The sequence below is a fragment of the Manis javanica genome, chromosome 2 (genome assembly GCF_040802235.1).
Source record: "Manis javanica isolate MJ-LG chromosome 2, MJ_LKY, whole genome shotgun sequence".
Classification (NCBI taxonomy): domain Eukaryota; kingdom Metazoa; phylum Chordata; class Mammalia; order Pholidota; family Manidae; genus Manis; species Manis javanica.
In genome coordinates, this window is record NC_133157.1 from 35,742,516 (window position 1) to 35,759,207 (window position 16,692).

Genomic DNA, 16,692 nt, shown 5'->3' on the forward strand with positions numbered 1-16,692 from the left:
CCCTCCTTTTCTTCCTCTTCCCTTCTTTATATATTAGGTCTCATATTCTGTACTCTTTGTCTATCCCTTTTTGTTACCTCTGGTGACAGCTATTTAACCTTAGGAACAATTCCATCTATAGCAGTCCCTCCAAAATACACTATAGAGATGGTTTGTGGGATGTTAATTCTCTCAGCTTTTGCTTATCTGGAAATTGTTTAATCCCTCCTTCAAATTTAAATGATAATCTTGCCAGATAAAGTATTCTTGATTCAAGGATCTTCTGCTTCATTGCATTAAATATATCATGCCACTCTTTTCTGGCCTATAAGGTTTCTGCTGAGGAATCTGATGTTAGCCTGATTGGTTTCCCTTTGTTCTAATTTCTCTCACTGGCTGCTTTTAATAGTCTGCCCTTATCCTTGATCTTTGCCATTTTAATTATTATATGTCTTGGTGTTGTCCTCCTTGCATCCCTTGTGTTGGGAGATCTGTGCACCTCCATGGCCTGAGAAACTATCTCCTTCTCCAGATTGGGGATGTTTTCAGCAAATACTTCCTCAAAGACACTTTCTATCTCTTTTTCTCTCTTCTTCTCCTTCTGGTACCCCTATGGTACAAATATTGTTCTGTTTGGATTGGTCACACGTTCTCTCAGTATTCTTTCATTCTTAGAGATCCTTTTTTCTCTCTGTGCCTCAGCTTCTTTGTATTCCTCTTCTCTAATTTCTATTTCATTCCACCGTATCTAATCTAATTTTAATACTCTCCATTGTGCACTTCAATGATTGGATCTCCATCCTAAATTCATTCCTGAGATTTTTTTTTGTTAAGGTATGATTGATATACACTCTTATGAAGGTTTCACCTGAAAAAAGAATGTAGTTACTACATTTACCCATGTCATCAAATCCCCACCCATATCCCAATGCAGTCACTGTCCATCAGTGTAGTATGATGCCACAAATCCACTATGTGCCTTCTCTGTACTACACTGTTATCCCTGCGATCCCCCACACCATGTGTACAAAACATAATACCCCTCAATCCCCTTCTCCCTCCCTCCCAACCCACCCTCCACACCCCTACCCTTTGGTAACCACTAGTTCATTCTTGGAGTCCCTGAGTCTGCTGCTATTTTGTTCCTTCAGTTTTGCTTCATTGTTATACTCCACAAATGAGGGAAATCACTTGGTGCTTATCTTTCTCCACCTGGCTTATTTCACTGAGAATATTATCCTCGAGCTCCATCCATGCTGTTGGAAATGATAGGACTTGTTTCTTTCTTATGGCTAAATTAGTATTCCATTGTGTATACTTACCACATCTTCTTTGTCCATTCATCTACTGATGGACACTTAGGTTGCTTCCATATCTTGGCTATTGTAAAAAGTGCTACAATAAACATAGGGGTGCATCTGTCTTTTTGAGCCTGAGAAGTTGTATTCTTTGGGGAAATTCCAAGAGATGGGATTCCCTGGACAAATGGTATTTCTATTTTTAGTTTTGTGAGGAGCCTCCATATTGCTTTCCAGAATGGTTGAACTAGCTTACATTCCAACCAGCAGTGTAGGAGGGTTCCCCTTTCTCCTCATCCTCACCAGCATTTGTTATTCTTAGTCTTTTTGATGCTGGCCATCCTTACTGGTGTGAGGTGATATCTCATTGTGGTTTTAATTTGCATTTCCCTGATGATTAGTGATGTGGAGCATCTTTCCATGTGTCTGTTGGCCATCTGAATTTCTTCTTTGGAGAACTGTCTCTTCATATCCTCTGCCCCTTTGTTAATCTGGTTATTTGCTTTTTGGGTATTGAGGCATGTAAGTTCTTTATATATTTTGGATGTTAACCCCTTGTCGGTTATGTCATTTACAAATATATTCTCCCATACTGTAGGATGCCTTTTTGTTCTGTTGATGGTGTCCTTTGCATACAGAAACTTTTTAGTTTGATGTAGTCCCATGAGCTCATTTTTGCTTTTGTTTCCCTTCTTTGAGGAGATGCGTTCAGGAAGAAGTTGCTCATGCTTATATTCAGGAGATGTTTGCCTATGTTGTCTTCTAAGAGTTTTGTTGTTTCATGACTTACATTCATGTCTTTGATCCATTTTGAATTTACTTTTGTGTATGGGTTTAAACAATAATCCAATTTCATTCTCTTGCATGTAGCTGTCCAGTTTTGCCAACACCAACTGTTGAAGAGGCTGTCATTTCCCTTGTATATCCATGGGTCCTTTATCATATTATTTGACCATATATGGTTGGGTTTATATCAGGGCTCTCTAGTCTGTTCCATTGGTCTATTGTTCTATTCTTGTGCAGTACCAAATTATCTTGATTACTGTAGCTTTGTAGTAGAGCTTGAAGTTGTGGAGCATAATCCCCCCAGCTTTATTCTTCATTCTCAGGATTGCTTTGGCTTTTTGGGGGTTTTTTTTGTGGTTCAAAATGAGTTTTAGAACCATTTGCTCTAGTTCATTGAAGAATGCTATTATTACTTTGATAGTAATTGCATTGAATCTGTAGATTGCTTTAGGCAGAAAGGCCATTTTGACAATATGAATTCTTCCTATACATGAGCACAGGATATGTTTCCATTTATTGTTATCTTCTATAATTTCTCTCATGAGTGTCTTGTAGTTTTCAGAGTATAGGTTTTTCACTTCCTTGGTTAGGTTTATTCCTAGGTATTTTATTCTTTTTTATTCAATTGTGAATGGACTTGTTTTCCTGATTTCTCTTTCTGCTATTTCATCATTAGTGTATAGGAAAGCAACAGATTTCTGTGTATTAATTTTATATCCTACAACTTTGCTGAATTCAGATATCAGATCTAGTAGTTTTGGAGTGGATTCTTAAGGGTATTTTATTTAGAATGTCACATTATCTGCAAACAGTGACAGTTTAACTTCTTTAACAATCTGGGTGCCTTTTATTTCTTTGTGTTGTCTGATTGCTGTGTCTAGGATCTCCAGTACTACGTTGAATAAAAGCATGGAGAGTGGGTATCCTTGTCTTGTTCCCGATTTAAAGGAAAGGCTTTCAGCTTCTCGCTGTTAAGCATAATGTTCACTGTGAGTTTGTCATATATGGCCTTTATTATGTTGAGGTACTTGCCCTCTATACCCATTTTGTTGAGAGTTTTTATCATGAATGGCTGTTGAATTTTGTTGAATGCTTTTTCAGCATCTATGGAGATGATCATGTGGTTTTTGTCCTTTTTGTTAATGTGGTGGATGTTATTGATGGATGTTCGAATGTTGTACCATCCTTACATCCCTGGAATAAATCCCATTTGATCATGATGTATGGTCCTCTTGATGTATTTTTGAATTCAGCTTTCTAATATTTTGTTGAGTATTTTTGCATGTCTGTTCATCAGGGATATTGGTCTGTAATTTTCTTTTTTGGTGGGGTCTTTGGCTGGTTTGGTATTAGAGTGATGCTGGCCTCAGAGAATGAGCTTGGAAGTATTCCCTCCTCTTCTACCTGTTCATCAGGGGTATTGGTCTGTAATCTTCTTTTTTGGTGGGGCCTTTGCCTGGTTTTGGTATTAGAGGGATGCTAGCCTCAGAGAATGAGCTTGGAAGTATTCCCTCCTCTTCTACCTTCTGGAAAGCTTTAAGGCGTGTGTGTATTAGGACTTCACTAAATGTCTCATAAAATACAGTGATGAAGCCATATGGTCCAGGGGTTTTGTTCTTGGGTAGTTTTTTGATTGCCAATTCAATATCATTGCTGGTAATTGGTCTGTTTAGATTTTCTGTTTCTTTCAGGGTCAACGTTGGAAGGTTGTATTTTTCTAGAAAGTTGTCCATTTCTTCTAGGTTATCCAGTTTGCTACCATATAATGTTTCATAGTATTCTTTAATAATTCTTTGTATTTCTGTGGTGTCCATCATGATATTTTCTTTCTCATTTCTGATTCTGTTTATGGGTGTAGATTCTCTTTTTTTCTTGATAAGTCTCGTTAAGGGTTTATCTATTTTTTTAATTTTCTCAAAGATCCAGCTCTTGCTTTCATTGGTTCTATTCTTTTATTCTTCTCAATTTTATTTATTTCTGCTCTCTTTATTATGTCCCTCCTTCTACTGAGTTTGGGCCTCATTTGTTCTTCTTTTTCTAGTTTCAATAATTGTGAGTTTATACTGTTCATATGAGATTGTTATTCTTTCCTGAGGTTGTGTATGGGGTTAGACGGATCCAGTTTCATTCTCTTACATTGCTTTTAATACTCTGTCCATGTCTTTGATCTTTGCCATTTGAATTATTCTATGTCTTGGTGTTGTCCTCTTTTGGTCACTTGTGTTGGGAGATCTGTGGACTTCCATGGTCTGAGAGACTAATTCCGTCCCCAGGTTCAGGAAGTTTTCAGCAATTATTTCTTCCAAGACACTTTCTATCCCTTTTTTTCTCTCTTCTTCTTCTGGCACCCCTATAATGCAAACATTGTTCTTTTCAGATTAGTCACACAGTTCTCTTAATATTCTTTCATTCCTAGAGATCCTTTTATCTGTATTTGCCTCAGATTCTCTGTATTCCTGTTCTCTGATTTCTGTTCCATTAACTGTCTCTTGCACCTCATCCAGTCTGCTCTTAAATCCTTTCATTGTTTCATTTCTGTTATTTCCCTACTGAGTTCATCCCTTAGCTCTTAAATATTTCTCTGTAGTTGCATCAGCATTCTTACGACTTTTATTGTGAATTATTTTTCATGAAGATTGGTAATTTCAGTCTTACCAAGCCCTGTCTCTGCTGTTTTGAGGGATTTTGGACTGAAGAAGGTTCTTCTCCCTTTTCATGGTGATGGGAGTGGTCACCAGCGAGTGGTGTGTGTGTCAGCTGGGAGAACAAAGTCCCTTCCTCCTTGCAAGTTGCCTTGCCTGTCTCTGCTGTCTGTGCTGGTTTACCACACAGAGAATAGCCTCTGGGTTATTCCACTGAGCTGCCATGGGCAGGGTGGCTTTGAGATAGCCTATGGCAATGCGGGGGTCGCAGGCCCGTAGTGCATGTTCTTCTGCAAGATCAAAGCCTCTGTGCTTCCCGACTCTGCGCCATTTTCCACTGTCTGTGTCAGTCAACAGCACACGGGGATAAGCCTCTGGGTTAATCTCCTGAGCTGCCATGGACGGAGTAGCCCTCAGGATGGCTGAGGGCATTGGCGGGGGTCGCAGGTGAGCAGTGTATGTTCTGCCATGAGAACAAAGCCCCTTTGTGCCTCCCAGACTGCACCGGTCTCTGCTGTCTGTGCCAGTCAACTGCACCCAGGGAGAAGCCTCTGTGTTAAGGTGTGTGGGTGCTGTAGGTGGGGCTGGTCCCTGGCTCTTCTGCAGCAATGGTGGGTCAGCCAGTTTGCCTGCAGTGCTGGCGGTGGGGAAAGAATGGCAGTCTTCTTATCACATTGAGGGGCTTTGGAGTTGTGTTGCCATCCAGGGGGTTAGGGTGCCTGAAGTTCATTAAGGTTCCCAGCCTGCTGGGCTGAGTGTGCCAGCACAATTTTGTCCACCTGTTAAACCCTTGTCCCTTTAAGACTTTTAAAGTGCCTGCTTTTCTTTTGTCCCAGGGCAGGTGGCTGTGGGAACCTGTTCATAGTCTTAGTCTCGGATTTTGTTTTTCTGCTCCTCTAATATCCAGAGAACCATGCGATGTGTGTCTGTGTTCCTGGTGCAGATTACTAGGGCTGGTTATTTAGTAGTCCTGTGCTTCCAATCCCTCCCCACTCTGATTCTTTTCCTCCCACTGGTGAGCTGGGGTTGGGGGAGTGCTTGGGTCCTGCCGGGTCATGGCTTTTTATCTTACCCTTTTCTGTGAAATGTTGGGTTCTTGCAGATGTACCTGGCTGTTGTACTGTATCTTCTGGTTACTCTTTTAGGAGTAGTTGTATTTGCTGTATTTTCAAAATATATATGGTTTTGGGAGGAGATTCCTGCCACCCTACTCACGCCGCCATCTTGAGAATCCCCTTACTATCTTGACTTTTATACTGTCCCCTCAACCTCTCTCCCTTTCCCCCTATGTGTGTGTGTGTAGAGGGTTACACAGGCATTAAAGGACCACAAATCTCCCATTCAACTTCTGAAAAGGGTAAGCCTCAAATTGCAGGTAGAGCTGCAGAGACAGCTTCAGGGCTGTCTCACTGAAGTGTGCCTGGCCTCAGATAGCCTGGCTTCTGGCCTCACAGGCCCATTCTCAGAGAATGCTCACTGGCGAATGACAATTTTTCTAGGCCTTGTGTTCCCACACAGAGGCTGGGGAGCAGTCTATCCTAGAGGACTGTATCCCAAAGCTTCAGGCCTCAAGGGAGAGCCAGGACAAGAATTTAGCCCCAAGTGTAGAGAGGGACAAGTCTAGGAGGCCTGAAATAGAAGAGCATCAAGTATGGGAGGCAGGATTGGGGATCTTCTTGCCCAGGCCACAGGATTAGCAGACACCCTTGTGAGCAAGATCCCTTGGTTTCTCCACTGGAAGGAACAGTTTCCTCCCAAAAGTACCTTCAGTAAAAGGGAGAGGAGCTTTTTTCACTGGTGGTATCCCAGGAAAAAAGGCGAAGTCAGGAAGGTCCATTAAAAGCCTAGTCAGTGTCAGCCTCTCTGAGAAGTCCAGGCCTAGGTTAAAGCGAAGCTGTTCTTCGTGGCACTGGGGACACTGATGTTCAGGAGGACATGGCTGTCATGGGCCTGATCCTAGAGAAGAATCTGGAACTCAGGCATGGAGGAAAATCAGCACCAGGAGGAAGTCCAGGCCTAGAGTCCACACATTTCTGCAACTACAGAGTTCCTCCCTACAGATCCAAGGAAAGTGACAGAGACATCATGTAATCATCACACAGGCCCTGAGCAGCAGAGCTGTCTCAGCAGAGACAGATGACTCAGAGACCAGGATGATATCCCTAGGAAACTGTGAGATTTAGAGAATCAGCAATGTTGTTCCTGTCTCCCAGGGAGCCTGCTTCCCCATCCAGGCCCCACCTGCATAGGCCAAAGATGCCAGATACCTCCAGCTGCCCTCTCTACTGCCCAGGCTCTGTCCTTGGGGATGTGTTCAGCCAGCAATCCTTCTCAACCCCCTCCTAAGAAGAAAATTTCTCTCAAATGTAAATTGCAGTACATGTAGAGAAAATCTATTGTCATGCTAGCACATCCTTCAAAGAGGATAGACTCTATTTCTCATAACCAAGGGTATTTATTCTTTCCAAATAGATTTGTTTATTCCAGTAGCTGAGTGGTTTGGGGTATATGTTTTGAAAATCTCAGGAGTCTGGGCTTAGAGGAAGGAAGGAGTTAGCTTCACCTTATACTGAAGGCCTGTTGGGTTTCTCAAGGCTTATCAGGACCCTAGAGGGAGCTTGACAGTGGCACTGTGAACCCGCCCCCATCCCAGGTTCACTGCTCCTGCTCAGATGCTGTATTTTTTAAAATACTTTATTTTGTTTTTCATAATACTGTCATTACAAAAAAAATACAAAAAAAACTACTATAAAAACATTCAGGGGCTTGTCAAAGTGAGAAAACCTAAAGACCCCACCCCAGGACCTGACTGAAGCAGTCTTCCTCTAGCTCCTTCACTATTTGACCTTTATACAACTGTGGGAGTCGGGTGGGTCATACAGGCATCAAAGGGCTGGAGAGTCCCACACACAGCCTCCATGAAGGGTAAGAAATAAGTAGCATCACATATCACAAAAATGGGATTTGGAAATTTGGGGGTGGCAAGGCCCTGAGTTCAGAGGTGTGGGGAGAAACCTGTGACCCTGAATCTCTTGGTGGGGAGTAGTTGCCACCTGACCCCAAAGCTCTTTTTCTTCCTGATGAAAGCTGGGACATGGACCCTGCCCCTACATCTTAACCCTAATACAGCAGGCCCTCTTCCCCTCCCTCCACGCTTGCACACTCCTGAGAGCAGCAGGGAGAACAGAACTTGAGCTCTGCAGGGCCTGCCAGGGAAGCTGTCAGGGCGGCTCCTGAGCACCCCATTCACCTCCCTGCCCCAAATGAAAAGTGTCTTGTGCTCAATGGCCTGGTTCATGGGTATGGGTTACAGACCTTCCCTTCCTATCTCAACCCCAGAGAGGCACAGACAGCTCTAGGTGAATGCTTTGTGTGCGTGCATATGTGTTCAATAACGTTGGACACTGTGAACCTGGGGGTGAGGCTAGGATGGGAAAGCAGTGTCCTTTCTTCTTCCCCCAACAGGAGGAAGCAGAAGGGAAGGGGGAAAGGAGAGGTATTAGCAAAGCTGAGAGGGGAAGGAGGACATGCTATTTACAGGCGTGGACATGGAATCTCTATATCTTCAAGTAGCACTCAGGTCACTCTCCAGCTACTGGAGTGGAAACTAGATTTCAAAGCTAGTGACATGAAAATTGACCCCTGACCTGGGCTACCTCTCCCCACTTCCCTCCCACTCCCCCAAGGCAGCCCAGCTCTCAAAGTGTCAGGGATAGGAACATTTTCCTGAAAACCAGTGGCTTTTTTTGCATTTTAGAAAAAGTTGCCAGTGTCCAGTGGACGTCAGGCTGGGTGCACAACAGGCTGGGTGAGTGGGGGGGTATTGCTGTGGTAGACTCTGGGCCGGCTGGGGCAGAGCCTAGGAACAGGGTAGGTGTTGCTTAAGGATCTGTCGTGTCTGTGGTGGTAGTCTGTCTGGGAAGCGAACTTTGAACTCGACAATGAGGTCTCCTCGTTGGGTGGGCACCTTTGGGAAAGGAAGGCCCTCCCCACGGAGTCTCTTCACGGTGCCTGGCTTGATGACATCATTACAGGGCAATGGGATCACTCGGCCATCAATGGTTGGAATGTTCACGGTGCAGCCACACAGTGCCTGGGGAAAATGAGGCAGAGAGTGAGGAAAAGGTGGGGCAGAGTGATTGGGAAGGGAGGGAAAGATTGAAGTAGGGAAAGAATGTCCCCATGATTCCCCCAGCACACACTCACACCCACACATCCTGCACCAGACCCCACCTCCTTAAGGCTGATGAGGGCACTGTAGAGCACGTTGGTGCCATCTCGGCGGAAGTGTGCATGCGGCTTATCTTTGAGCACGAAGACAATGTCAGCAGGGATGTTGTCAGGTGTGGCATCACCCTCTTTGGGGAAAGTGATCTTGGTGCCTTCCTTCCAGCCACGCTTTATGACAATGTGCAGGATCTTGTCCTCTGTGCGTACAGTTCGCCCGTCAGGATTAAGGCGCCGTCTTGTGATCTTCATGCGCTTGGTGGAGCCGTGGTAGATCTCCTCCAGCGACACCCGCAGCTCATGCACCACAGGCGGGTCCTGCACCTTGCGCCGAGGGTACAGTGGTTCTGGGGCTCGCCTTGGACCCCTACTCAACCCATTGAAGCCAAAGCGGCCAAAGGCACCAAATGGGTCTTCATCTTCATCCACATCCATGTCATCTGGGTCAAAGCCACTGAAGGGACGAGTGGAGCGGCTGCTGGCAAAGAAGATATCGAAGGGGTTGGAGCCACCAAAGAAGGAGGCAAAGGTGGCGTGGGGGTCCCCATGAAATGTGTAGTGAAAGGAGCCACTGGAGCCACCTGAGGGACCACCGCCGGTCTTCAAGCCTGGAGGAAGGAGAAGTTAGAAGAAGCGCAGCTGGTCCTGGCCCTACCCCAGTACCCTCTCCTGGCCCTCTAGCTAAAGAAGCAAACTTTAGTTTCCACAGAGAGCGCTGGCCTAATAAAATAAGAAAAGTCTCTGGCAAGATTAATTTATAATTAATTGTGTTTAATTGTGTTTGATAATAAAACACATCTTGAGGCTCAGAGAGGCTGGGTTACCCAATAGGTGGAAAAGCTAAGACTAGAAGACTTGAAGGATGTGACTTCCAGTCCTGTAATCTCTTCCATGTACCGTGACCACAGCACCTTGGGTGGCTGGTGTGGGATCACATTGTATGCCATAGCTGGCTCCCAAATCTCTGCTTATATCTGAAGATATACAGGGCAAGAAGCAATCAGACAGAATTTGACCACACAGGGGGCTAGTAAGTGACCTGTCTCAAATAAGTGGGGATATGGTCCTGGAGGAAGCCCATTTTCACTCTGCTTCATGGTTTATTCTTTCTCTGACTCCTGTCCAAATGGAAAATCAGGAGGACCCCCAAAAGCAGGGAAGCTCATTAGCTTGGAGATGAGAGCTGTTTCTCCAGAAAAAGTTTTCCAGATGCTTTGTTCCCACACTCAGGGCTCACAGTGTTGCACAACTGCAGGGGGTGCTATTCACACATTGGACTGACATAGGCTACAATGGGAGTGGAGCTCCCTACACCCTGTAAACGAATGTCAGAACAACTAAAATGCATGAATAAGCTGGCATACTGTTGCTCTATCTGTGGAGTCAGGTCTGGTCTAAGGAGCTCAGATTCCTTGAGGGAGTCTTCATGGGGGGCTGGTAGTGGTGGTGATTGGCATAATGGGGGGTATGGGGAAAAGTGAGGGAGATAGTTAACACTGAGAAATTATCTAGATTTTGTAGACTGAGGGCTTAGGCCCAGGCTGGGAGAATGGACTTTTCTCTTTGAGGCCTTTTACCTAGAATTTCAATTGACTGCGGAAGCCTGAGCCTAAATTAGCCTCTTACTTCTAGGACCACAAGGACAGATTTGAGTTTCATTAGGGAGGCCAAGTGGCAGGCAGTTCAGAGACTTGTGGCAGCTGCCTCTTCACCCCTCTCCTAAGAGTCAGGACCTGTTCTTTTCTTCCATTGAGGGTCTGATTATTAGGTGAGTTCAAGAAGCGTGGCAGAGCTCAGTGAGAGAGGGAGGGTGGACTGATGATAGGAGTGGCTAGTTTCTCTGTAGGGATTCCTGCTACCACCCCTTTTCAAGCTGGGAACAACTTGTCCCCAGCTAGAACTGTGAGCAGCATCTATGTGCACAACTGTTCTGGCTGGCTTTGTGGAGGGGAGGTGTGGGGGTAGGGCAGACAGAAATATAACCCGAATTTCCAAGGCTGCTTCTCCTTCTCCAGACCCTGGATGTCTCCTTAAATTAGTGCTGCATTCTCAGGAGCCTTCTTGGGATATAGATCTGTATCAGAACCCAGTGTCTGGGCCTAGGGCCTGAGTTTTGCCCTTCCCTCTGGCTTGGTCCCAGTAGCTCTCCCAGCTCCTGCTTGTGAGGTGAGGCCAAGTGGAAGCCAAGTGGAGGCCAAGTGGAGGAATGAGTGCAATTCCTAGACAGATCACATGGTGGCATGATGCCTGCATTGCTTCCTTTCTTCCCACCCTACCTGTCTCATCCCTCCATCCCAGAGAGAAAAATTTCTAGCTGAGCAAATACTGGGGATTCCAGCAGATGTCTGTGAATCTGGGAGTTGGCAAGTATAGTAGGTGAGCGGGGAAAGTGGAAGAACTAGTGGCATGAAGAATATGAAGAGAGGGTTGGGAGGACTGGGGTACACAGAGGTTGGAGCAGGGGCCACAGAACAGAAAGCGAGGAGGAGGAGAGAAAAAGAACTTTTTGAGCAACTACTCTATCCGGTACAGTACCTATCATTAGCCTATCTAATTTTGAGGCTAGAGTAGGGAAAGTGGGGAGGAGAATGTGGAAGAAAGGTGGGTGCTGTTGGGGAGGAAGGACAGTTCTTCCTGGGAAGGAGAGTCCACAGCTGTGACAGTGTCTCTTAATATAGCCTGACAGGTGTCTGTGGCTGGCGGGTGGCAAGCAGCCCTGAGGGGCAGGCCCAGAATTAGCAGCTACATCATGCCTGTGGGATGTGCTGGGAGGGGCCACCCTCTCAGAGGCTTTATTTGGGCCTTTCCTGCCACCCTGTGCATGGCCACCAGCTACCCTGGGAGGGGGCAAGATGCCAGCAGCAGTTCCCCTTCCATCCTTGGATCCTTGCCACTTCCTCAGGGAGGTGAAGCTCTACTTCTGTTCTGCTGGCCTGAAGTGGGCAGGGAGGGGGAGGGAAAGGGACAGTCATCTCTCTAGCTCAGAAATCCAGTGGTTAATTCCCAGGCTGCTTAAGGGCCAAACTTTTATGCTGATAAATGTAAATGCTCTGTCCTCAGAGAGCCAAGTCACACACTCCCTTTCCCTAACCTTCCCCATCAGCCAATGAAGCAGCAAGGACTTCAGGCAGGACTAATAAGGCTGGCCAGCAAAGAAGGCAGGGGGAAGGCCTTTGGTTCTAGCTTCAGACCTCTCTAAGGCCTGAACTTGAGGAGGGAGAGGGGCAGAGAGAGGCGGGGGAGAGCCACGGTAAGCTGAGGCTGGGGAGTGGGTGGTCTCTTCTTTCCTTTGGGTGTCAGTGCTGGGAACACTTACCTCCCTCACCCAGTCCTCAGCCTCCAGTTCCCTGCTATGAGAGTGGGGTACCCAGGACCCCAGACAAGGACAGGGGTCCAGTGTCAGCCTGGAGCACTGCCCTCTTACCTTCCTCCCCATACTGGTCATACAGGCCGCGTTTCTTAGGGTCACTCAGCACATCATAGGCCTCTGCAATCTCTTTAAACTTCTCCTCAGCATTGGGTTCTTTATTCTTGTCTGGGTGGTACTTCAGGGCCATCTTCCGGTAGGCTTTCTTAATCTCATCTTCATTGGCTCCCGAAGGGATCCCAAGAATCTTGTAATAATCCTTCCCCATCACAGCCACTGGACCAGCACTGGTCTCCTTGTTTCTGAAAGAAACCCAGGGCCAATCCTTGATGCCCCCACTCCCTTCGGACCCGGCCTTGCTCCTTAAGATCCTGCAATCCCTAAATAACTCACTGTGTGACTTTCAGCAGGTTATGCCTGTTCTGTGGGCCTCTGTCTCCCCATCAGTAAAATGAAAGGTTGGGACTAGATGATCTCTTCCAGCTCTGACATTTTAGGATTCTGTGATTGTTTCCTCAGCTCCTGGGTTTTCCTAGCAGGAAGCTGGGGCTGTAGCCAACTTCTTGGAGTCGAGCTAAGGCCCAGGTCCCTGGGCCAGACTGAGGAACCCCCAGAGAGGCCCTGCTGAGTGAGATGGCACCATGGACTGATAGACACACGCACAGAAGCTAGTGAAGATCAGTGTACTGAGGTCACCTGAGCATCGTGGCCTCCTACGCCATGCCTCAGGCATGGTGCCCAGGCTAAGGGCAGTTGGGACAGTGGCCCAGGACTGGCGACAGGCCTGGGTCTTCATCCAGCTGTCCTGGCCAGCCAAGCTGAGTCAGGGTGTGGATGCCTGGAGTTTTATCTGCCACTGGAGACCCCAGGCCTCCCTGCCCCCCACTCCCCAGACCATGCTAAGCCTCACGTGTGACTCAGATCAGAGGATGACTCACAGCCTTTGGAAACTGCTGTTTCTAACTCCCTTATTAGCAGGGGGGTGACAATGTCCTTCCCCCAACCAGGGCAAGAGTTCCCTCTACTCATTCCCCAGCGTCTATACACAAGATCGTGTGTGAAGACATTTCTGTCACCTAAGTACCAGTGTTCATGAACAAAAGTCATCCTGGGAGTAGGACCCTTTTTAATCTTAGTATTAGGAGACAACTGGGCACTTACCATTATTTCCTTAATACCCTTCCTACCAGTCCCTCCCTCTTACCTGCCCCATGGTTTAGGATCTGGCCCAGTGCCAGACCCACACTCCCCTGATGGTTCCTTCTAAGGTGCATGAAGCAGCATTGGTTATGTGAGGGAGAAACAGAGGGCTCTAATTATTCCCTTCTAATTTCCCTCCACCCAGGTCCCTGTGTGTGCCTATGAAGGGGAGGGGACTTTCCTGTATGTAGTTACTTGAAGGAATGGCCAGAAGCCACTCTCCAACCCTTCTGACACTGGCCAACCACTGCCAAAGCCCAGAGAACCAGAGTCTTTCTAGCAATGTCCTGGGCTGGTAGCCACAGCTGAGGCCTGCTTTTCTGCTTCTGACTGCTTCAGAGAGGTATAAAGGGTTTCCTGGCAGGAGTGAGGGCCGTAATGGGTAAGGGGAGGCCTCAATGCCCCAGGTAGGCACAGACACCAGCCCAAGCTCCTTCTCCCACAGGGCCTGTGCAGGTGGCTGAGTTGACTCATGGTTCTGGGAGTCACCTCACTCTGACGAAGAGAAGGCTCCACAAGGGCTGGAGCTCCCCCTACGAGCATGTCACGCCTGGTGGGGGAAGCTGGGGTTGGAGGAGGCAGAGAAGAAAGAGCATCTGGGGGAGGGCAGCCATTTTCGGAAGCAGCAGTAAAAGCCGTCTGAGAGGGAGCTGGGGGTGGGCTGCCATTTCTGCCTCAGCCCACACCTTCTTTCCCCTGGAACTGGAAAGGAACCCTAGCACACCAAATGGATGCTGTCAGAGAACTATAGCAGCTTCTAGGCAGAGGGCAAGTGGCATGGCTTGCCAATATTCCCACCCTCTTCTTGTCCCTGCATTACCTTTTTATCCGGCCAGTTTCCTCCCTGGCACCCACCTGCCAGCTCTTCTAGACCTGTAATTCTTTTGCCTCCAGAGACACAAGGCAAGCTCTTTTAGGAACTGCTTTTTTCCCCCCTCTTCTCCTCCCTCCCACCTTCCCTCCCTTTACCCACAAGCCACGTGTTGTGATGACAAAGAAGCCCATGGCATGGCACTGGCACTCTGATGGAGAAGAATGAAGAAAATGTTAATGTAGAGGCAGGAATGAGAAGTGAAGAGAAATGGCAAGGGGGACTGGTGTAGGGAGGGGAGATGGTGGGTACAGAAAATGAAGTACTGAAGGAGGGGGATGAGGGGTGACAAATGGAAATAGCTGTGGTGGAAAATGGTTACCAATGTGTTGAAAGAGAAATGTAGAGTTGAAATACTGGAGGAGATAATCGTGGAAAATGGATTTCTGAAGGGTTTGATATAAAAGATGAAGGATAAAGGGTTCAGTTCATTCAAATGTACAGGTGAGGTAGAAGATGGGTTCTTACATGGAATGGGGATGAAATGAGGATGAGATGGAGGAAGCAGGCAGGCAATGGAGGGGGATGTGATGTGCAGAATTTGACTTGGTATGAGTATGAGTGCCCTTCTTCAGAGGGACTTACCGAAACTTTACAAACCCATTCAGCGTCCAGGCTCGAAGTTTTAAAGGCTCCAGCTGAATTTTAAACATCAAGCTGGCTAAGAAGTCTTCTCCCCAGAAGTGTGGGAAGCTCCGGAAAGCTCCTCGGGCCTGTAGTGGGGGTGCTGCTGGGGATGGGCAGGAGAGCACTGTGCGCTTAAACATGCCCAGCCCAGCCCCTCACCTCTGATCGCTCCACTGGAGCCTGCTGGGAAAGCTGCAGCTCTGGAAAGCCACCTCCTCAGGTTCTCAGAGACACTTGCCCAACAAGCCCTGTCCGCTGCAGCAGGAGCTGGACCTGATCCCTAGGTGTGGAGAGTGAAGGCACAGGGTCCCTCTGCTCTCAGGTGCAGCGTGTCTGGCTGATTGTGAATGCCTGTATGGCAGTGTGGCAGTAAGGCCGGCAGTGCGAGCGTGTGCTGGTGAGTGGCAGCGTGTATACCTGTGACAGGTGTGATTGTCTGTGAGGGCCCGAGAGGCAATGAGTTCCTCTCGCTTCTCTCTCCGGGAAGGACCCAACCCCAAACCCCATGAACCTACTCAATGAAGTCACTAACGGGGAGTCTCCTCCCTCGCAGATGGGCAGGGCGGGGAGGGGCGGGGCAGAGCAGAGCTCGGCGGGACAAAAGGCTAGGCGAGAGGAGAGGAGAGGAGAGGGGGCTCGGGCGGGGGAGGGTGGTCGGTGATGTCACCGGCGCTAGCGGGCTCGGCCCGCCCGGCTCAGAAACGCCTCCGCCCAGCGGAACCCAATCCGACCCAGCCCGACCCTTCCCCGGCTCAGAAGCTGGCTGACCCCTGTAGGAGGGTCGCGGACATCGAGCCCTTTACAGACCCTGAGTGCCTGCACCCCCATGACAGAAGAGCCGATGGGCCCACAGTGTCCCAACCCCCCAACACCAGGACCCTTGGCTTCGCTACGCCCCCGTTCCCGGGACCCCCGAGTCCTGGCTCGGCCCTCACCGGTGAGGAGCTGCGGACACCGCCGCGGTCCTTCAGACAGCCGCTGCCCCCTCCCCCGACTCCAGCTCCGCAGCCTCCACTCGGGACAGGAGTCGCCTGCCCGCCGGCCGCAGACAGCGGGCCGGGGAACCCGCCCCACGGCTCCGCCTCCGCGCCATCCATTGCACCGTCTGAACGTTAGTCACCTCAGCCTCTGTTGTAATTGGACAACTTTCAGCGAGTGGCTCAGTGATAGCCGCCTATTCTCCGCCCCTGTCACCCGGCCACACGCGCACACATTCCAGGCAGTGATTGGTGTGTGTATGATTGGTCCACTCTGGGATCAATCAACCACACCTCTCTGCTGTCTCGTCTTGTCATTGGTGAAAGAGCCAGAGGGCGGCAACACCATGCGCCCTTTGATTTTATTGGTTGTACTGTAAGGCTCAGACCCGAGCTGGGAGCAAATATATTATTAGTCCAATCTCGGGTTTGAGAAGGTGGGACGTACTGGCCACCTCTCGAATCCCGGGAGAACCTTCTAGAACCCGTGCAACGTCAAAGGCAATCTTAAAGGAAAACGGCGCCCACCAGACAGTGGTGTTTCTAGGCATTCTTTCCTTTCTTCATTTAGGAGGGTAGAAGAGGAGAATAGTGCACTTTGGGACGTGTAGTCCCTGGACCAGGGTCAAAAGGCCACCCCTTTTAACTAGTCTTCCATCAAACCCTGAACTCATCTTGACCTGACCCGATTTAGCTTTACCTTACCTTGACCTGGAGT

General features: G+C 48.2%; 2 protein-coding genes across 8 annotated transcripts in view; one reads left to right on the forward strand and one right to left on the reverse strand.

Annotated features, from left to right (window-relative positions):
• Nucleotides 1-16,692, forward strand: part of SPATA31F3 (SPATA31 subfamily F member 3) — a 167,675-nt gene that overhangs the window by 28,134 nt on the left and 122,849 nt on the right. The window lies entirely within an intron of this gene.
• Nucleotides 8,302-16,082, reverse strand: DNAJB5 (DnaJ heat shock protein family (Hsp40) member B5). Of its 7 annotated transcripts, none has more exons than XM_037009863.2 (5): nucleotides 15,933-16,062; nucleotides 14,956-15,097; nucleotides 12,357-12,601; nucleotides 8,939-9,540; nucleotides 8,302-8,798 (listed from the first exon to the last, which is right to left on the reverse strand). In XM_037009863.2, the coding sequence occupies exons 2-5, from the start codon at nucleotides 15,021-15,023 to the stop codon at nucleotides 8,565-8,567; spliced, it is 1,149 nt and encodes a 382-aa protein (XP_036865758.1). In that variant the 5' UTR covers nucleotides 15,024-15,097; nucleotides 15,933-16,062; the 3' UTR covers nucleotides 8,302-8,564. The 7 variants fall into 7 exon arrangements, with proteins under 7 accessions (XP_036865758.1, XP_017527467.2, XP_036865759.1 ...); XM_017671978.3 differs by having other exon boundaries at nucleotides 14,956-15,100; XM_037009864.2 differs by lacking the exon at nucleotides 14,956-15,097 and adding an exon at nucleotides 14,469-14,521 and having other exon boundaries at nucleotides 15,933-16,055.

Bases quoted from the DNA above. Each gene is read 5' to 3' on its own strand.
- DNAJB5 (XM_037009862.2), bottom strand. From the start codon at position 15,137: ATGTTTAAGCGCACAGTGCTCTCCTGCCCATCCCCAGCAGCACCCCCA. The intron at 9,541-12,356 runs GTAAGAGGGCAG...TCCTTCCTCCAG, and splicing joins TGACCAGTATGGGGAGGAAG to GCTTGAAGACCGGCGGTGGT. The intron at 8,799-8,938 runs GTGGGGTCTGGT...CATTTTCCCCAG, and splicing joins CCCTCATCAGCCTTAAGGAG to GCACTGTGTGGCTGCACCGT.